This window comes from Cornus florida, unplaced genomic scaffold (genome assembly GCF_030987335.1).
Source record: "Cornus florida cultivar Cherokee Brave unplaced genomic scaffold, ASM3098733v1 CherokeeBrave_3.0.0_Hap2_Chr10, whole genome shotgun sequence".
In the NCBI taxonomy this organism is placed as follows: domain Eukaryota; kingdom Viridiplantae; phylum Streptophyta; class Magnoliopsida; order Cornales; family Cornaceae; genus Cornus; species Cornus florida.
The window spans coordinates 74,534,390-74,553,078 of record NW_026775580.1 but is presented as its reverse complement, the minus strand read 5'-3'; the positions used below and the strand labels follow the sequence as shown (position 1 = coordinate 74,553,078).

Below are 18,689 nucleotides of genomic sequence, written 5' to 3'. Positions count from 1 at the left end.
AGAAAAGTCTTTATTTTTCCTGTGATGGCATGAGTTATACTAATGTCCATTCTTTGCACAAAAAATGCAATGCAACAATTTAGGCATATAAAACATATTAGAATGTGATGCATCAAGCAAACATGAATCAAGCATATGATAATCAGAAGGTTTAACAAAAGTTATTTTACCTTGACTACAAGATATACCTTTAACAAATCCAAACCCAGTTTTATCATTCATATCCTTACCCATGTTGATGATCTTATTCAAACTATTTTTGCTTATATTGAATCCATTCAATTTATCTTGTTCAGATTTCAATTCAATTTCAAGATAATCATTTTTCAAAGCAAAACATTCCTTCAATGAGTTAGCAATACTTACATTATCCTCAAGAATGATGATCTTCTTCTCAAGCTCAGTGATGATATAATTACTTTCAAAAGCTTTCCTTTTGCCTTCATCAATCTGTTTCTTTAGATCTTCATTCTCTCCTTTTGTTTAGATAAGCTTTTTTACTAGCTTATTGATTGTCTGTTTGACTTCAATGGTTTCTTCGACCATCTTCTTCAATATTTCATCGTCCTTTTCAGCCTCTTGTACCTGTTCATCATGAACTTCATTGTCTTCATTATCCGAAATATCAGAGTCAGATAAAGTAACAACATGAGGACCTCTATCAAGAAAAACGACATAAAAAAAGTCATTAGAATCATCATGAGGAGAATCATTATCACTTAAAATAGAATTTTCAGTTATAGAAACTTTCATTACTTTTCCTTTATTCCTATCCTTTTGTTCTTTCCTATGACTAGGACAAACATTGGATGCGTGACCTTTGCCACCACAATTCCAGCAAGTGAATTCGGTTTCTTTAGATTCCTCTACTTTATTTTCATTAAACCTAAATTTTGATGTCTTGTCAATATTTTGAGGATTAGCCATGTTGTTATTCCTTCTCCTCTGTTGTCTTTGCAAGATCTGATTAAATTGTCTTGACAGAAAAGTAAAATCATCATCAGAGTTATCATCGATAGAATTCTCAACCTGTGTTGATTTTAAAGCAAGATTTTTCTCCTTCTGATTTAAATCAAAGTTCTGCATCTCAAAAGTTTTCAATGAACCTACCATCTCATCAACTTTACAGGAAGTTAAATCCTAATGTCCAGTGATGGTTTCAACACTAATCTGGAATCTTTCAGATAGAGACCTTAAGATTTTTTCACAGATTTTCTTATCACTAACTTTTTTATCTAAGTAACGTAGTTTAGAAATTATTTTAAGAAGATTAGAATAAAAATCAGAAAAGGATTCATCTTCTTTCATCACGATATTCCCAAAGTTATGAGAAAGCATTTCAATTTTGGACAACTTCACTTTTGAAGTTCCTTCATGAGTAACCTGCAAAGTATCCCAAGCTTCTTTAGTAGTTTTACAATCAGAAATTCTAGCATATTCAGATGAAACAACAGAATTAATAATTGCATATAAAGCTTTGCTATTAGCATCATTACGCTCAATTTCAATAGCAGTAAAAACAAAAGCATATTTTAACTCTTTGACTTCTTTAGTATCCATAGTTTTATCTATTGTATGTGGTGTATAACCAGATTCAACTATTACCTGAGTTTTACCAACAGAATTTTGCAAATAGGCTCTCATATTTGATTTTCAAAAATTGTAATTATCGTCTTCAAACAAAGGACCACGTTGATTAGAACCACCTTCTTTCAACTCATAAGACACGATTAAAAATCAAATTTTGAAATCAAAACAAAAATTTCCAACAAGGATCAACTCAATGTGTAGAGATTGGCTCTGATACCAATTTGTAAGTCGTACAAAGTGGAATATTTAGAAAGTTTTGATAATTTTAAAATAGATTTGTGTCTTTTCTAACATTACTTATTTTAGCAATTAAACAATTAATCACATGCAGATAAAACAAAGCAAAGTATAAAGTTAAAGATGACACCACGATTTTTAGTGAGAAAACCCCAGTTGATAAAATATGTCAACTATTTGTATGAGAAAAACCTCGTGGACTGTGCATTCTAAAGTAAACCGATCCACTATGCTTAATATAAAGTACACTATACTTTGAGTCTGGCTCACACCCCATCGTTTTACTAAACACCAACTGCTGACAATTCTCTAGCTTTGCGACTCCCCGTCCAATAATAACTTGATCTGAGGCTTATGCATGATATTTGTAGAATAGTAGCAAGTAGATTAGACAACACTCCTCGAATGCTCCAACCCTTTCAAAGTGTGATCGCTTTTACTTTTGTTCTTCAATCGTCTGAATTCGATGTAAAAGTAGATCTATTTTTGTTTGATCAATGTAAATGAAACTGTATGATCACGATTAGGATTTGAACACCACAAATCTAAACTCACTATGTGTTTGTGTATGTATTCTAGAAAGATGACAGAAAAATCAACTCTGATTTTCTGCAAAAATAATCTTCCTAAGGCTTTTAAGAATAATGAATTTGTAGAATAAAAGCCATGAATAAACCTATATGTATGACATCATTTATATAGAGGTTTGCAAAGTCTTATTCCTTTTGAAAATAGAGGAAATTTCATGCATAGGACTTGGAAGGAAAGTTGGATCAAAAAGGAATCAAAACAGAACAAGGTAACTGAAAAACTGTTGCAATCAGGACTTCTAGAACTGGTTCCCAAATCATGATAGCGGTTCCCAAAAGATAAAATAGAGTTCTTGAATCTCAGCTTCTGGAACAGTTCCCAAATTTAGGTACCGGTTCCCACTTGACAGAATCCAATTTGAACTTAGATTTTCTGTTTTGGAAACTCTAAAAAATATACCATATAGGTATTTGTATCCTAAGTGGGAAACGATGTCCTAACATGTTGCTTTTTCCTTTTCGATGATCAACAGACTTTCCTCTTTTGAACAAACTTCTAATTCCGCAATCGATGTCGAATCTGATATGGTAATGAAATTACAACTTGACCAGGACTTGTTTTGTTATCGAAATATGCCAATTACAAAAATATATCTCACACATTCTATTCCACTTTATTTCATTCCATTCCCACTTACCAAACTAGCCCTCACTGTATTACTGCTCAACTCAACCATGACAATTTTCTCACATGGAGACATCAAATGGTTGCCTACTTGAAGGGTTAAAATGTGTATGACTTTGTTAAAGGGACGACATCACGTCCTCCAGCACAAACTATTTCTAATCCCACACCTTCGGCTGATTCTCCTACTACTGTTGCAAATCTAGCTTTTCTCACCTGGATTCAGCAAGACCAACTGGCACTTAGTACGGTTACCATTTTATCCTCTATATCTGAGAGTCTCATCTCTCAAGTGCTTGGTTATTCCACATCCTTTAAAGAGTGTGAAATGCTCTTGAGCACATGTACTTCTCCAATTCACGAGCGAGGATCATGCAAGTCCACTTTCAACTGGCCATGCTCGGGAAATGAGGCTCCATAATTTCTGAATCATTTCAGAAATTCAAAACCATTGCTGACACACTTGTTGTAGCCGACTAACCTCTTAATGATTTTGAGTTGGGATTAGTTATTCTTGCTGGGTTGGGGTCTGAATTTGATACTCATGTCACGTCAGTAACCACCCATGTGGACCCAATGTCCACTAAAATTATATGCCCATTTTCTCACGCATGAGATGCGACTTAAGCACAACACTACTATGACATATTCTATATTACCTTCAGCTAATAAAAAAATAAAGGTCCTCACCGTCGCTCTCACGCTTCTACTGGAACTAATTCTCAGATTCGATCCGGTGGCAACAATTTTAATAGGAACCATGGTAGAGGTCGTGGTAAGGGCCCACTTCATCATTCCAATAGCAATAACTCAAGACTGGTTTGTCAAGTTTGTAATAAAACCGGTCACATTGCTCTCAGTTGTTATCACAGGTTTGACTACTCCTTCCAAACGGATAACTCACCTAATATTAGGTGGCAAAGTTTGACACGATCCGCTAATACGATTCGAACATGACACAAGTTAAATGGGTTTGGGTTGACTTTAAATGGGTTCGGGTCATAAACAGGTCGACATGATTGACCGTTTAGTTAATCGTGTCGTGTTTGGGTTGAGGGTTCAACCCGTATAACCCATTTATACCTATTTAACTACACGTGTTATAAGTAAATTTCTATTTAAGTTTCAAAATAACTATCTAAACTTGTATATTATAATTTATTCTTTTGTAGATTAAAAATTATTTAGTAATTTGATTGGATTGAAACTTATATTTTTCTACTATTTAATGTTTGATCGAGTATTATTAATAATTTAAATAATAAAATATTTGATTTTATTAAATAGGTTATTAAATGGGTTACACGTGTAACCCATTTAATAAACATATCGGACTAGTATTGAGGGTTCCTAACACGATTATTAAACAAGTCGTGTTCATGTTGAGTTATTTAGTAGAATACCCTTATATCGACAAGACACGATTACGACCCGCAAACACAAATTGCCACCCCTACCCAATATGTAAGCTTTTGTAGCTTCCTCATCTCCAGCTGATAGTGTTGTCAATTGGTACCTAGATATAGGGGCTATTAATCATGTTAAGATAGAACTTGTTAAGCTTAATCTTCACGCAGATGACTATGGTGGTACTGATCAACCCATGTTGGCAATGGGCTAGGTTTGGCTATATGACATACTAGATCTTCTAAATTAATCACTCCCTATGCCATTTTTTTGTTAAAAAATCTTCTTCATGATCCACATATTAAAAATAATCTCTTATCTATTTCATAATTTACTCGTGACTATAATGTCTTCTTTGAATTTCACCCAACTTTTTCCTGTGTTAAGGATCCACTCATGGGCAATATTCTACTTCAAGGCCAGAGTAGAGCTGGGCTCTCCATGTTTATCTCAAGTCCTCCTCCTCCTCGATTAGCCTTGATGGGTGAACGTGCTTCCATGGATAGATGGCATTGTAGACTACGTCATCTTTCCCTTGGAATTGCTAGCCAAGTTATTCGTGCTCATCACCTTGCTGTTAACCAAAATAAAATCTCTGGTGTTTGTCCGGATTTCGTATGTGTAAAAGCCATGACTTACCCTTTCATCTCTCCCCATATATTTCAAATTATCCTTTGGAATTGCTTTTTATCGATGTATGGTTCCTTCCCCATTTTCATCTATTAATGGAAATTGGTATTGAGTGTTTTGTTGATGATTTTAGTAGATTTATGTGGTTATTTTCCATTGCTACTAAATCTGCTATTGTCCTTGCATTTTTTAAATTCCAAACACATGTAGAAAATTTCTTTGATAGAAAAAAACAATCCAATCAGTGAATTTCAGGCCCTCAAATCCATTTTATCAAGGCAAAGCATCTATCATAGGATCTATTACCCTCATACTCATCGCAAGAAGGTTTCGTGGAATGAAAACACAAAAACAATTTCGTGGAAACATGCCTTTCTTTGATGGCCTCAACTTCCGTGCCATTAAAATTTTGGGATGAAGCCTTTTTAATGTAGGAAACGGGGCATACAAAACATAAACTTTGGATGAAATTTGGAGTACATTCCACTAAGAATTTTTGCGAATCTATAGACAAGCGTGTTCCTTTCCGCAAGGAGATGAACATAGTATATTTATTTTCTTAAATCTGTTTATGGGTGAATAAGAAATTAGCTCCAAAGTGACGTGTTTGATAAGCCTAAATGGGTATGCAAAATGTGGGAAGTGCTTGTCTCACATGGAAATAAATAATAAAACCAATTGGAGTTTAAATAAGCTAAGTTTGGGATTTGGGTTTAGGCCCAAAGGCACACAAGTTTTTAAGAGGAGGAGGACCTAGGCAAGCTTGGGTCCAAACCGTTTACCACACATGCGCATGCCCTTGATTGCAAAGTGTGGTTAATTTTTTACTAAAAGAAATTGGGCCTTTATTTTTGGGCTTGGCTTATTTAAATGTGTGGTTGGTTTTTGAATTTAAATTAAATGTTAGTTTTTTCCAAAGGGTTGCATTTGTTTCCAAAGGGTTACATCTGTTTTCCAAAGGGTTGCAACTTGAATTGAATCAACATGACCCATACCCGAAAAGGCACTTTGCTTCTTATAAATAGCCCCCTTTGGGGTCATTTGAAATACACACCATTCCGAAATAATTCTTCTCCTTTCTGAATTTACTTCTTCCTCTCTCTTCTTCTATAAGTATCGGTGGGTTCGAGCTTTAGTTAGAAAATTCAAGTCCGAGTTTGAATCAGATAATACTACACCGAGCCGATTCGCCTATTCCTTTGGTTTACAGTGCTACTACCGAAGGAAGTAAAGTCATTGTATCTTGGGAGATAGACGCCACTGAGTCCGTTAGCACCGTAGAGGGATGAATCTGTCTTACGGATATAGAATCAAATTATATCCTCGACTTTTGATCAAGTTAATTTATTTTATAGGTTTTATTTTATTTTATTAAACTATATATTATAAGAAATTATATATATAGATTATTATTTTATAATAATAAATATTTATATACACATTATATTTTTAGATAATATTTAAATAAATAATACTAAAGTATATGGTATAGTTATAACACATATTTTTAAACAACAATCTTAAGACAGATTTCGCTTTACTATAGTACTTCTTATTTAAATATTATTGTTGTTATTATATCACTATAAAGTGACTTGTGGTCTGTATATCTAATATATTCAAACGAATGGCAAGTACGAGTACTACTATGCCTAATGCTCCCGTCAGTCATGGGGAGAAGCCCGAAAAATTTAATGGGGTAAAGTTTAAAAGGTGGCAATAGAAAATGATGTTCTACCTTACAACTCTAAATCTAAGCAAGTTCCTAACTGAAGCTACTCTAGTGCTAGAAGTGGGTGAGACTGACATTACAAAGTTAGGAGTTGTTGGTGCATAGAAGCATGGTGACTACTATGCAAGAACTACATCCAGTAGACTCCAAGACAGTCATGAGCCAAGTGTAGGAGCTCCAGCTGATCCTACATGAGATACATGCTGAGAAGATGACATTGAGTGAATCTTTTCAAGTGGCTTCAATCATTGAAAAATTGTCACATACTTTGAAAGATTTTAAAAATTACTTGAAGCATAAACGCAAGGAAGTGGGGCTCGAAGACCTAATTGTCAGGCTGAGTATTGAAGAAGATAACCGCACATCTGAAAAGAAAGCCGGGAATTCTTCAATAGTGCCAAAGGAAAATGTAGTGAAAGCAAAAATAAGAAGAGAAAGAACTCTGAAGAACGTCCCAACCAAGGAAACTACAAGAGGTTCACTAAGAAGTGCTTCATATGTGGCAACCTAGAACACCGAGCTAAAGAATGTCATAGCCGTAAAGCACAACATAACTACTCTAAGAAAAAGACCACTAAGGTGCACATTACCAAGGAAAAAAAGTTGACAACTGATGTGTCAGAGCTAAATCTTTCAACTGTGGTTTCTGAAATCAACCTTGTGACCAATAATAGAGAATAGTGGGTAGACACAGGGGCTACTCGTTATGTTTTCTAAGAAAAGAAGATGTTCACTAGCTATGAAGCTATAGATCATGGAGAACAACTTTATATGGGAAACTCTTCTACTACAAAGGTTAAAGGACAAGGAAAGATTAAGTTGTTGATGACCTCAGCAAAAAAGATCACTTTGAATAATGTGCTGCATGTACCAGACATCAAGAAGAACTTGGTATCTGGATCATTCCTAAGCAAGAATGGGTTTAAGCTGGTCTTTGTATCTGATAAATTTTTGCTTACTAAGAATGGGGTGTATGTGGGCAAAGGGTACCTTAGTGATGGATTATTCAAATTTAATGTAATGACAATTGTATCCAAAGCTATTAATAATAATAAAGCTATTGCTTCTGCTTATATGATTGAGTCATTTGATGTGTGGTATGGTAGGTTAGGACACGTTAATTATGATATGATTCGTAAATTAATTAACATGGATTTTATACCTAAAGTTAGTATTGATTTAAATAAAAAATGTAAAACATATGTAAAAGCAAAACTGACTAGAACTTATTTTCTCTCTATAGAGCGAAATACTGATCTAGTATTAATTCATAGTGATATCTGTGACTTTAAATTTGTGCCAACCAGAGGTGGAAAAAAGTATTTTATAACTTTTATTAATGATTGCACAAGATACTGTTGTGTATACTTGCTAAGAAGCAAAGATGAAGTCTTGGAAATGTTTAAACATTACAAGAATGAGGTTGAGAATCAACTTAGCAAAAAGATAAAGGTGTTTAGAAGTGATAAAGGTGGTGAATATGAAGCATCATTCGCTGACATTTGTTCAAAACATGGTATTATTCAACAAACTACCGCTCCTTATTCACCTTAACAGAACGGTGTTGCTGAACGTAAAAACTGTACCTTAAAAGAAATGATGAATGCTATGTTGATAAGTTTTGGTTTAACCCAGAATTTGTAGGGGTGAAGCTTTGCTTTCTGCTAATTATGTTCTTAACAAAATACCTCAAAAGAAAACAAATGTGACACCTTATGAATTATGGAAAGGTGGGAGTATCTAGCTAATTAAGGTTGTAGTTCTTACTCTTAAGAAAGTTAAGATATGACCAAAAACCTTTGATGGTATTTTCATAGGCTATGCATAGAATAGTAGTGCATATCATTTCCTTGAGCATAAATTAGACGTTCCTAACATCCATGTCAATACAATTATTGAGTCAAGGAATGCGTATTCCTTTAAGGATATATTTCTTTGTAAAAATCCTCTTAAAAGAAATTATGATATTGTTAATAGTAATTTACAAGAGAATATAGACCAAGACTCTATAGATGATGGAAATAAGGATGAACATAGACGTAGTAAAAGAGGTAGAACATTTTAGTCATTTGGTCCTGATTTTCTGACATATATATTAGAGAATGAGCTATAAAGCTATAAGGAAGCTATGTCTTCTCTCGAAGCTCCTTTATAGAAAGAAGTCATAAATAGTGAAATTGAATATATCATGCAAAATCATACTTGGGAGCTGGTGGGTATAAGTGGATTTTCAAGAGGAAGATGAAGCCTGATGGTTTAATTGATAAATATAAAGCCAGGCTTGTTGGTAAGGGATACAAGCAAAAGGAAGGCTTGGATTATTTTGATACATATTTACCAGTAACAAAAATAACATCCATTAGATTGTTACTTGCTATTGCAGCATTGCAAAATTTAGAAATATATTAAATGAATGTTAAGACTGCGTTCTTAAATGGTGAATTAGAGGAGGAATTTATATGGAATAACCTAAAGGTTTTATAATTCCTGGGAAAGAAAAGAAAGTGTGCAAGCTTGTAAAATCCTTATATGGATTAAAACAAGCACCTAAACAATGGCATGAAAATTTTGACAAAGTGATATTGTTAAATGGTTTTAGAATCAATAAGTGTGATAAATGAGTTTATGTGAAAAACACTTAAAATGGATATGTCATTGTGTGCTTATATGTGGATGATATGCTAATAATGGGTAGTAATGATGTTATAATAAAAAATACGAAAAAGATGTTGACCAAAAATTTCGATATGAAAGATTTAGGCATAACTGATGTCATATTAGGAATCAAGATTTCTTGAACATCAGATGGTTTAGTATTATCTCAGTCTCACTATATTAAGAAAATATTTAAAAATTTTAATAAAGAAGATAGCAGTCTTGTAAATGAGTTGTTGTAAATATTCATTTATCAAAAAATACTGGTCCTAGCATATCACAACTTGAGTATTCTTGCATTATAGTAAGCTTAATGTATTTAATGAATTGCACATGACCAGACATAGCATACTCAGTCAATAAATTGAGTAGATATACAAGTAATCCAGGAAAGAACCATTGGACTGCAATAATCAGGGTTCTAAGGTATTTAAGATATACCATAAGTTATAAATTACATTATTCTAGATATCCAATAGTACTTAAATGATACAGTGATACTAATTGGATATAATATACGAATGATTCTAAATCCACAAATAGCTATGTCTTTACTATTGGAGGAGGTGCCATATCTTAGAAATCTTCAAAACAAACTTGTATTGCTAGATCCATTATGGAATCTGAAATCATTGATTTAGATAAAGTTGGTGAAGAAATTGAGTGGCTTCGTAATTTCTTAGAAGATATTCCAAATTAGCCTAAACCTGTGCCCACTATATATATACATTGCGATAGTCAATCAGCAATTGGAAGGGCACAAAGTAATATGTATAACAGTAAGTCTCGACATAGACGTCAATGATATAATACCATGAGACAATTGCTCTCAAGTGGGATAATCTCAATAGATTATATCAGGTCAAAAGATAATTTAGCGGATCCATTTACAAAAGGTTTGACAAGAGAGCAAGTGTATAGTTCATCGAGGGGAATGGGATTAAAACCAAAAGCTAACGAGTCATCTTAGTGGAAACCCAACCTAGTTGACTGGAGATCCTAAGATCTAGGTTCAAAGGGACATCAGAAATTCTGAATGGCTTACGAGAAGTACTGAGAAGATTTAATCTTCTACCCATTTCTATGATGAGATAATGTTACCTACAATGATGATTAGACTAAGCTATGCTTTTAATGACTCTTATACCTTAAAAATTTAAGTAGGGTATGGTAGGATACTCTTAATAAGAAGTCACCTATATGAGTGTGAAGTGGGGCCGCTTCTAAAAGAACTTCTAAGGCTAAGTTTTCTAGAGCACTCATGAAATACCAGGAGTTGTTCAGGTGAGAACCGACTTTATGTGGAAGGGAACTGTGTGTTTGCTATTATCTTGGTTTACATCAACGGCTGAATAGTTCAAGACATCATGTTCACTTGTTAGCTAGTAAATCCAATAATAATACACTAGGGAAGGTTCGAGGCCAAAAGCTACCTATCCTGATGCAGTAACTTTTCAATAGTACACTCGCTAGTGTCTGCATTTTCATCATTTGCAACTGACGCTAATTTCCATTCCTGCGGGGGATTATAGGAAATGGCACATACAAAACATAAACTTTGGATGAAATTTGGAGTAGATTCCGCTAAGAATTTTTGCGGATTTATAGACGAGCGCGTTACTCTCCGCAAGGAGAAGAACGTAGTATATTTATTTACTCAAATCCGTTTTCGGGTGAATGAGAAATTAGCTCCAAAGTTAGGTGTTTGATAAGCCTAAATGGGTATGCAAAATGTAGGAAGTGCCTGTCCCACATGGAAAAAATGATAAAACCAATTAAAGTTTAAATAAGCCAAGTTTGGGATTTAGGTTTGGCCCCAAGGGCACCCAAGTTTTTAAGAGGCCAAGGAAAGACCTAGGCAAACTTGGGTCCAAACCATTTACCACACACGTGCGCGGACCCCTTACCCGACCTGACCTGGTCTAGGCTTAGGCTTGGGCTTGATTTTAAAGTGTGATTAATTTTTTACTAAACGAAATTGGGCCTTTATTTTCGAGCTGGGCATATTTAAATGGGTGGTTAGTTTTTGAATTTAAATTAAAAGTTAGTTTTTTTCCAAAGGGTTGCATCTATTTCCAAAGGGTTGCATCTGTTTTCCAAAGAGTTACATCTGTTTCCAAAGGGTACAACTGGTACTGAACCAAAATGATCCATAGTTGCACACATACCTGAAAATGAACTTTGCTTCATATAAATACGCTCATTTGGGGTCATTTGCAATACACATTATTCGGAAATAATTCTTCTCCTTTTTGAATTAACTTCTTCCTTTCTCTTCTTCTGTAAGTACCTATAGGTTCGAGCCTTAGTCTTTGGGTTCGAGCCTTAGTTAGTAAGTTTGAGTTCGAGTTTGAGTCAAAGAATACTACACCGAGCCGATTCACCTATTCCTTTGGTTTGCAGTGCTACTACCGAAGGAAGTAAAGTCATGGTATCCTGGGAGATAGACGCCACTGAGTCCGTTAGTACTGTAGCGGGGTAAATCTATCTTAAGGATAGAAAATCAAATTCTAGCCTCGACTTTTAATCAGGTTCATTTATTTTATAGGTTGTATTTTATTATATTAAACTATATATTATAAGAAATTTTTTTTTTCCCTAAATGAAGAAATTTTTTATAAATAAAGCAATATAGTACAAAGCATTAAGTGAGGAAAAACCTCACTCAAACAAAATCAAGATAATAGAAACAAACTCATATTCTCCTAAATCAAGTAAGCATATCTTGAAGACACATTCCAACAACATCTAAGACATCCCACACAATACTTTTAACAAGATTGGAGGGAGATCTCAAAATATCTCTATGAAGCCTGCCATTTCTCTCATTCCACAAGTAATACTTAGTAGCTAAGAAAACCATCCTAGAAATCTTGTTCCTCACAAACTTCACTTTAAAAAGCTGTACCAAGACAACAGCAAAGTTGTGATACCCTTCGATTCTAGAGCCACGAGTGATCAAGTCCGAGCACAGATCCGAGGGATACCAACTGTCAATATGTAAACAAGCAAGAATAAAACTGAATTAAGAATAAAATAATAATGCGCTGAAAGAAAACTAGAATAAAACTCCTCAAATTTTAAATAATAAATTAAACCCATTTAAATCCTTCCAATCTGTACAACTCGGGAATCCATATAGTGGACCCCTAATAATCCTAAACGATACATAAGATTACAGAATTTAAATCCAAAACTAAAATAAGAAAGAAAATCCTATGTAGTCGGAAGAGTGAGTGTCTGTATTTGCATCAACATAATCAAGCTTTACGCCTGGTACTGATGAGCACCTGAAAATAGGAGTGGGTCAGGCCCACATGCAAGTTCCATTCTACCACAATCCGTACATAAACCCAATACGCAGATACATCCTAGATTGTTCAGCAATATCTAAAATAGTCCATATAGATATAGATACACACTATAGGATATTCATTAACCTATAGTCATCACACCTGAGTAGAAGGTAACACGTAAAATGCCGTAGCGTAGTCATGCACACCTAGACCTACCACGGAATGTCATTAGGTTCAGTTATCCATCCAAGCGATATACGCACCCTAACCATGATCAGGAGACTCAAGCTCGTACCACGGTACCATAAGTATATATATAAATTCCTTCCTAGTGCAGAAAAAATAAAATAAATATCCATTATGTCGTTCAACTATTTTAGTTGACAAGACATGCTTCCATGTAAGATTTAACTGTTTTAGTTAATCCATTCCGTATGTATGAATAGGTAGGGATTAGCGTTTTGATCTAATCCGTCCCTCCGTATGCCACCGTCCCATATCGGTGCATATCATGTAAATGATCCGTAACTGATGCAACATTTTAAGTAGTTCATCAAATCAAGTCCACGTAATCCAAATAGTTGATAAATACAGATTTAAGCAGTTCATCAACTAGAAATCCAGAGTCCATCTACGTAACTAATGAGACAAAGTTTAATAGTTCATCAAGCTTAAATCCAGTATCCATCCAGGTAATTGAAAGAAAATATACCTAATTAATTCGTCAATTAATTACAGGCCAACATCCAATTAGATTAACAGAACCTAAGTATTGGTTCAACAATTTAGATCCAAATCAATAACACCAGTGTTTGCAGAATAGTGCTTAATATTACTGTAATTACATCCCAGCTTAAATCCATGTATTGCATAACAGAAATAGCATTTGAACAATTTAAACCCATGGTATGCATAGAGCAACTTGATAAATAAACTACCCTAACATGCAACCAAAACAAGATTTATAAATATATATATATATATATATATATATATATATATATATATATTCCGTTAAATTGCTAAACTTAAATTAAACAATTAAACTTCTTCCATCGGTTAACAGCCTGCACTGATGTATACCTTCATACGGTTAAATCCATGAGTACTAAGACACTAATTTATTATGAGTGGCTCTAATATAACATGGTAATATTATTTGGAATCCATGTTCCAACCCTTTTTAATTTCTAGATACAGTTTGCACAATTAAATCCTTCCGGTCCGTTAAGTCCGTAAACAACCTGCGACTTGCTTTAGATTTTCCTACGGTTTAAAACATTAGCATATAAATAAATTAAAGCATCCTAAGGCTTTAAGATTCCATGAATTAATGTTTAAAACCATCACATTAACCTAAACACAGTGGAGGAAAAACACAGTTTGAACCAAATAAGGCGTACACAGCTCCAGAACATCACAAGATTGCAGAGCCTACTCTTAAAACCATAGAACAGGCTCTTAGCAGCCTAGAGCCTACTCTCCCACAAGGGGATCTGGCTCTCCTTGCCCTAGAGCCGGCTCTCTCCTTGGGAGAGCCGGCTCTCCCCCTTTTGAGAGTCTTCTCTGCTCTAGACTTCTTCTCTGCTTCGTCCGGTTGCCTTCTGTGTTTCCGGTGAAGTCCAGTGTCTTATTCCAGAACTTTTTAAGATTATTGGGGTTTAATTATAGTTCTTACATCCCTAGAGACTCCTCCTATTCTAGTGTGAACCGATTGACAAAAAGCTAAAACAACACACAACAGTTTATGCAAGAAAAACCAACTTCAGTTTAACTAAGCATACGAACAGTTTAAAGTCTAAAACATGTATGAACATTCCATTTTAAAGTTTTTAGTGTTAAATTATAGTCCAAACCATCCTAGAAACTCCTTGGATTCCCTTACGAATTAATTTACAGAAGTTTAAAACCATAATCAACACAGTTTTATGCAAGAACCAAACCATAAACAGATTACAATCTGATACATTATGCGTCAACCATTAATTTTAAAAGTTGAATTAGTCCCTGGAGACTATAAAGAATGCATAGAAGACAGGTTTATAAGAAGGAGAGAATGAAACTTGCCTTTAGGTTTCGGTTTGAAACCTTACAAAGCCGTCTATGGAGTTTTCGACAAACGGGTGACTACCGGCCACCTTCCTACTGCTCAGTTCTATCTCACAGTAAACCCTTCCTTCCTCCTTGACATGAGCTTCCATCCATGGTTGGAAACCTCTCCCTGTTTCCCTTCATATTTTTCCCCTCACCTCTCTCTATTTTCTAATACGTGAATAAGGTGTCTCACCACAAACCCTTGCCGACATATAATGTTCCATATATATATAAACCTATGAACAACCCTAATCCTAATCCAGTCTAACGATCTATCGGCTAATCTAATTTCATAAATTAAAACCCTAAGCTAAATATACAAACCTAATGTAACACACGTTAACTAACACCAACAAATCAAACAATTAAATTTAATCACAATTAAACGATTAAATAAAACAAATAAAAATTACAATTAACCAATTAATTAACAAAAAAATAATTACAACTAACCAAATAAATAAAACAAATAAATAAGTAATTTAAAACAAACACAAATTATCAATTAAGAAAACACATAAGTCACGTAAGCCATAAAAATACAGTAAAAATTAATATTAAATTCCCATTTTATCCTTTTGAAAACTAGGGGTATTACAAAAGTCCCCACAATTTATCTTCTGAACCCTCCAATTAAGCATACCATTTAATTCACTCCATACCTGCCAAGAATAACTACAATAGATAAAAACATGATCAACTGATTCCTCATTATTTTCATACAAACAACATCTAGAAGCAAGAGAAATTCCCCTTCTCTGTAAGTTATCCCAGTTAGAACTGTATTTTATAAAATTAATGCAGAAAACACTGACCATCTCGGCCTACCACCATTCCAAACCAAGAAAAACCAAGGGACATGTGGTGTAGGAGTTCTGCAAGCCTCCCACACAGCTTTATATGTAAACTCCTTATGCTACCACAAAATCTGATCACACCTTCCATAAATACTGAACTGGTGAAAGAAATTTTGAACCTCCAAAGATATGTCAATATGCTACCACTGATTCTGAACTGTACAAGTGCATAAGTCACTTTGCTTGTTGGTCGAAATACTTCTCAAAGTCCTGAAATTAAAAGTTTTTGACAAGAAATGTCCATCACACTATGGATCCAAAAATAACTTCAGCTTCTGTCCATTACCTATATGAAATTTGCAATTGTTTTTCAGTATTTCGCTAACTGAAATAATGCTTTTCCAAATGGCTGAATGAGCCTCTCGAGGCTCTACCAACCAGAAATTTGAATGATTAATATAACAGTGCTTATACCAAGCAACCCACAACCTGTCCTTGGATAAAAGAAAATCCCAAACTAAGGCACATTTAGCCGCCTTATCAATATCCACAAGTTTTCTTAATCCCATACCTCCCTCTTGTTTAGGAGCAGTGATTTTCTTCCAACATAATCCATATAACTTAACAGTGCTATCCTCATGCCCCCAAACAAAATTTATCATCCGTCTCTTAAGAACATTAATGACAGTAGATGGTAATATGAAAACAGATGCCTAATAGTGGACCATAAGGGTAACAACAGATCTAATAAACTCGGCCATACCTATAATAGAGAGATTTAAACCAACTCATCTAGTGGTGGCAGCCATTACTTTATCTAACAGAGGCTTGCAATCAATCCTCTTCAGTCCTTTATTAGATATAGGTAAACCTAAAAAAGTGAAAGGAAGAGTGCCCTGCTTACAACAAAGAACTCTTAAAATGTTAGCTTTCCTTTTGACAGAAGAAGTAAAAAAGACTGCTGACTTATCTTTATTCACAAACAAACCAAAAGAGTCCTCAAAATTCTGCATTATTCTTCTAAGAGTTAACACTGAAGCCATGTTAGCCTTAACCACCACAAGCAAATCATCAGCAAAAAATTGGTCAGAAACTATGAGATTTGATTTCCTAGCTGCATCAGAAATGACCAAATTCCCTCTTCTACACTCATTCTCAAACATAGAGAAAATATATTATGTGATAAGGGTAAATAGCAAAGGGGACAGTGGACACCCTTGTTTAATACCTCTAGATGGTTGGAAAAAGCCACAAAGGCTTCCATTGACAAGAATAGAGAACCAAACAGATGTAATACATGCCTTAATCCAACCTGTCCACCTATCACCAAAACCAAACAATTTTAACAAAAAATTTAAACTAACTAAATCATAAGCTTTCTTGAGGTCCACCTTCCAGGCCAATGTAGGTTTAGTATGCTTGGAACCAAACCTTTCAGTAACTCACTGGCAAGAATCAAATTATCTTGAATTTTCATTCCAACAACAAAAGCATTTTGCTCTTTTCCCACGATTTTGTGTAAAACTGATCCAAGCCTATCAGCCAAAATTTTGGTTATAATCTTGTATAGTACATTACATAGAGAAATAGGTATGAATTCCTCTACCTTAGTAGCCTCCTTAACCTTGGGAACCAATGTAATGAAGGTACTATTCAACCCTTTGCCTAAAGTAGGATAGTTAAAAAACTTCATCACTGCATTTGCAACCTCAACTCTAATGATATCCCAGTAAACTCTAAAAAAATGAACTGTAAAACCATATGGTCCAAGGGCTTTGTCTATTCCCATACTGAAAATAGTCCTTTTAACTTCCTCCCTAGTAATTAGAACTTCAAGAACTGCAGCATCTTCACAATTAAGAGTTTTCCTTAAATAAACTGCTAAGGGAATACTGGTTTGGCCTTTAGAAGAAAACAGCTCAATATAGTACTAGAGCAGTAAATCATTAACCCCATTAGCATCATGGATCATGTTGCCTACATTATTTTCCAGTCTTGTAATATTATTGTGTACCCTACGATCCTTAATTTTCTGATAAAAATATTTAGAGCATCTGTCCTGCTCTTTAGTCCACTTCAATCTAGATTTTTGAGATAAGAGGATTGCTTCATTTGATAAAGTAGATTCATAACCTTGTCTAGCATCAACCTCCCTTTGAATACTGTCCTCACACAAAGGATTGGAAGATAAAGCAATTTGACTATTTTCAAGCTCAACCATTGCTGCCAAAAGATGTTAAAAAACATAACCAAATTTAGTTTTGTTCCACTCCTTCACTACCTTTTTCACCTCCTTGAGCTTCTTTAAAACTTTAACAACAGGGTCTCCTGAGACTGTAATACTCCAAGCCTTTTCCACAACCTATCTAACAATAGGTTCTTCATTCCTTAACCTTAAGAATCTGAAAGGTTTAGGTCCAGTAGCAATCTAGAATGGGCATTTGACAGATATCCCCCAATGATCAGAGAGGAAAGAAGTTGTTAATTCAATTTGAGAAGATGGGAAAACATTGTACCATTCTTCATTCATCAAACCATGGTCCAACTGAACATAAATCCTCTTAGCAACCCTTCTATTATTGCACCAAGTATAACTTCCATTAATAACAGGTATATCAGTGAGAGCTAAACTGTTAATAACTTCATTAAATTCTTTGAGCACCCTTATTGGCACATTGTTTCCTCCCAATTTTTCATTGTTACTTCGAACCACATTCCAATCCCTAATAGAATCCATGCCCTAGTGATAGTATTGGCTATATCAACCAAACACCTCCACAAATCTCTCATTTCCTCCACAGTATTCTCACCATAAACACAACTGATCCAAAACCAACTGTCAGAGCAAATAATCCTAGCCTTCAGCAAGATAACTTGAGCTTTAACTTCCACAATCTGTATATCAATCACCAATGGATCCCAACCACACCAAATCCTACCACCATCCACTACATCATAATTATTGCACCAATGCCAATTTTGCTTTATCCTTGTACTTATTCTATCAAACTTAGCTTTTTGAACTCTAGTTTCCAT

At 34.5% G+C, this 18,689-nt stretch overlaps 1 protein-coding gene across 1 annotated transcript; it reads right to left on the bottom strand.

The window, feature by feature from the left end:
* Window positions 1-483: 483 nt before the first annotated feature.
* LOC132277859 (uncharacterized) lies at window positions 484-18,390 on the bottom strand. The gene is made up of 9 exons (XM_059779700.1): window positions 18,189-18,390; window positions 17,668-17,876; window positions 17,085-17,583; window positions 16,882-16,965; window positions 16,642-16,767; window positions 16,466-16,524; window positions 16,225-16,366; window positions 15,519-15,636; window positions 484-658 (listed from the first exon to the last, which is right to left on the bottom strand). The coding sequence occupies exons 1-9, from the start codon at window positions 18,388-18,390 to the stop codon at window positions 484-486; spliced, it is 1,614 nt and encodes a 537-aa protein (XP_059635683.1).
* Window positions 18,391-18,689: the final 299 nt, after the last annotated feature.

Coding starts and splice junctions, on each gene's coding strand:
- LOC132277859 (XM_059779700.1), bottom strand. CDS start 18,390: ATGGATTCTATTAGGGATTGGAATGTGGTTCGAAGTAACAATGAAAAA. Junction 17,584..17,667: donor AGAAAATTAAGGATCGTAGG/GTACACAATAAT, acceptor TTACTGCTCTAG/TACTATATTGAGCTGTTTTC. Junction 15,637..16,224: donor TGCTCCTAAACAAGAGGGAG/GTATGGGATTAA, acceptor TATAAAATACAG/TTCTAACTGGGATAACTTAC.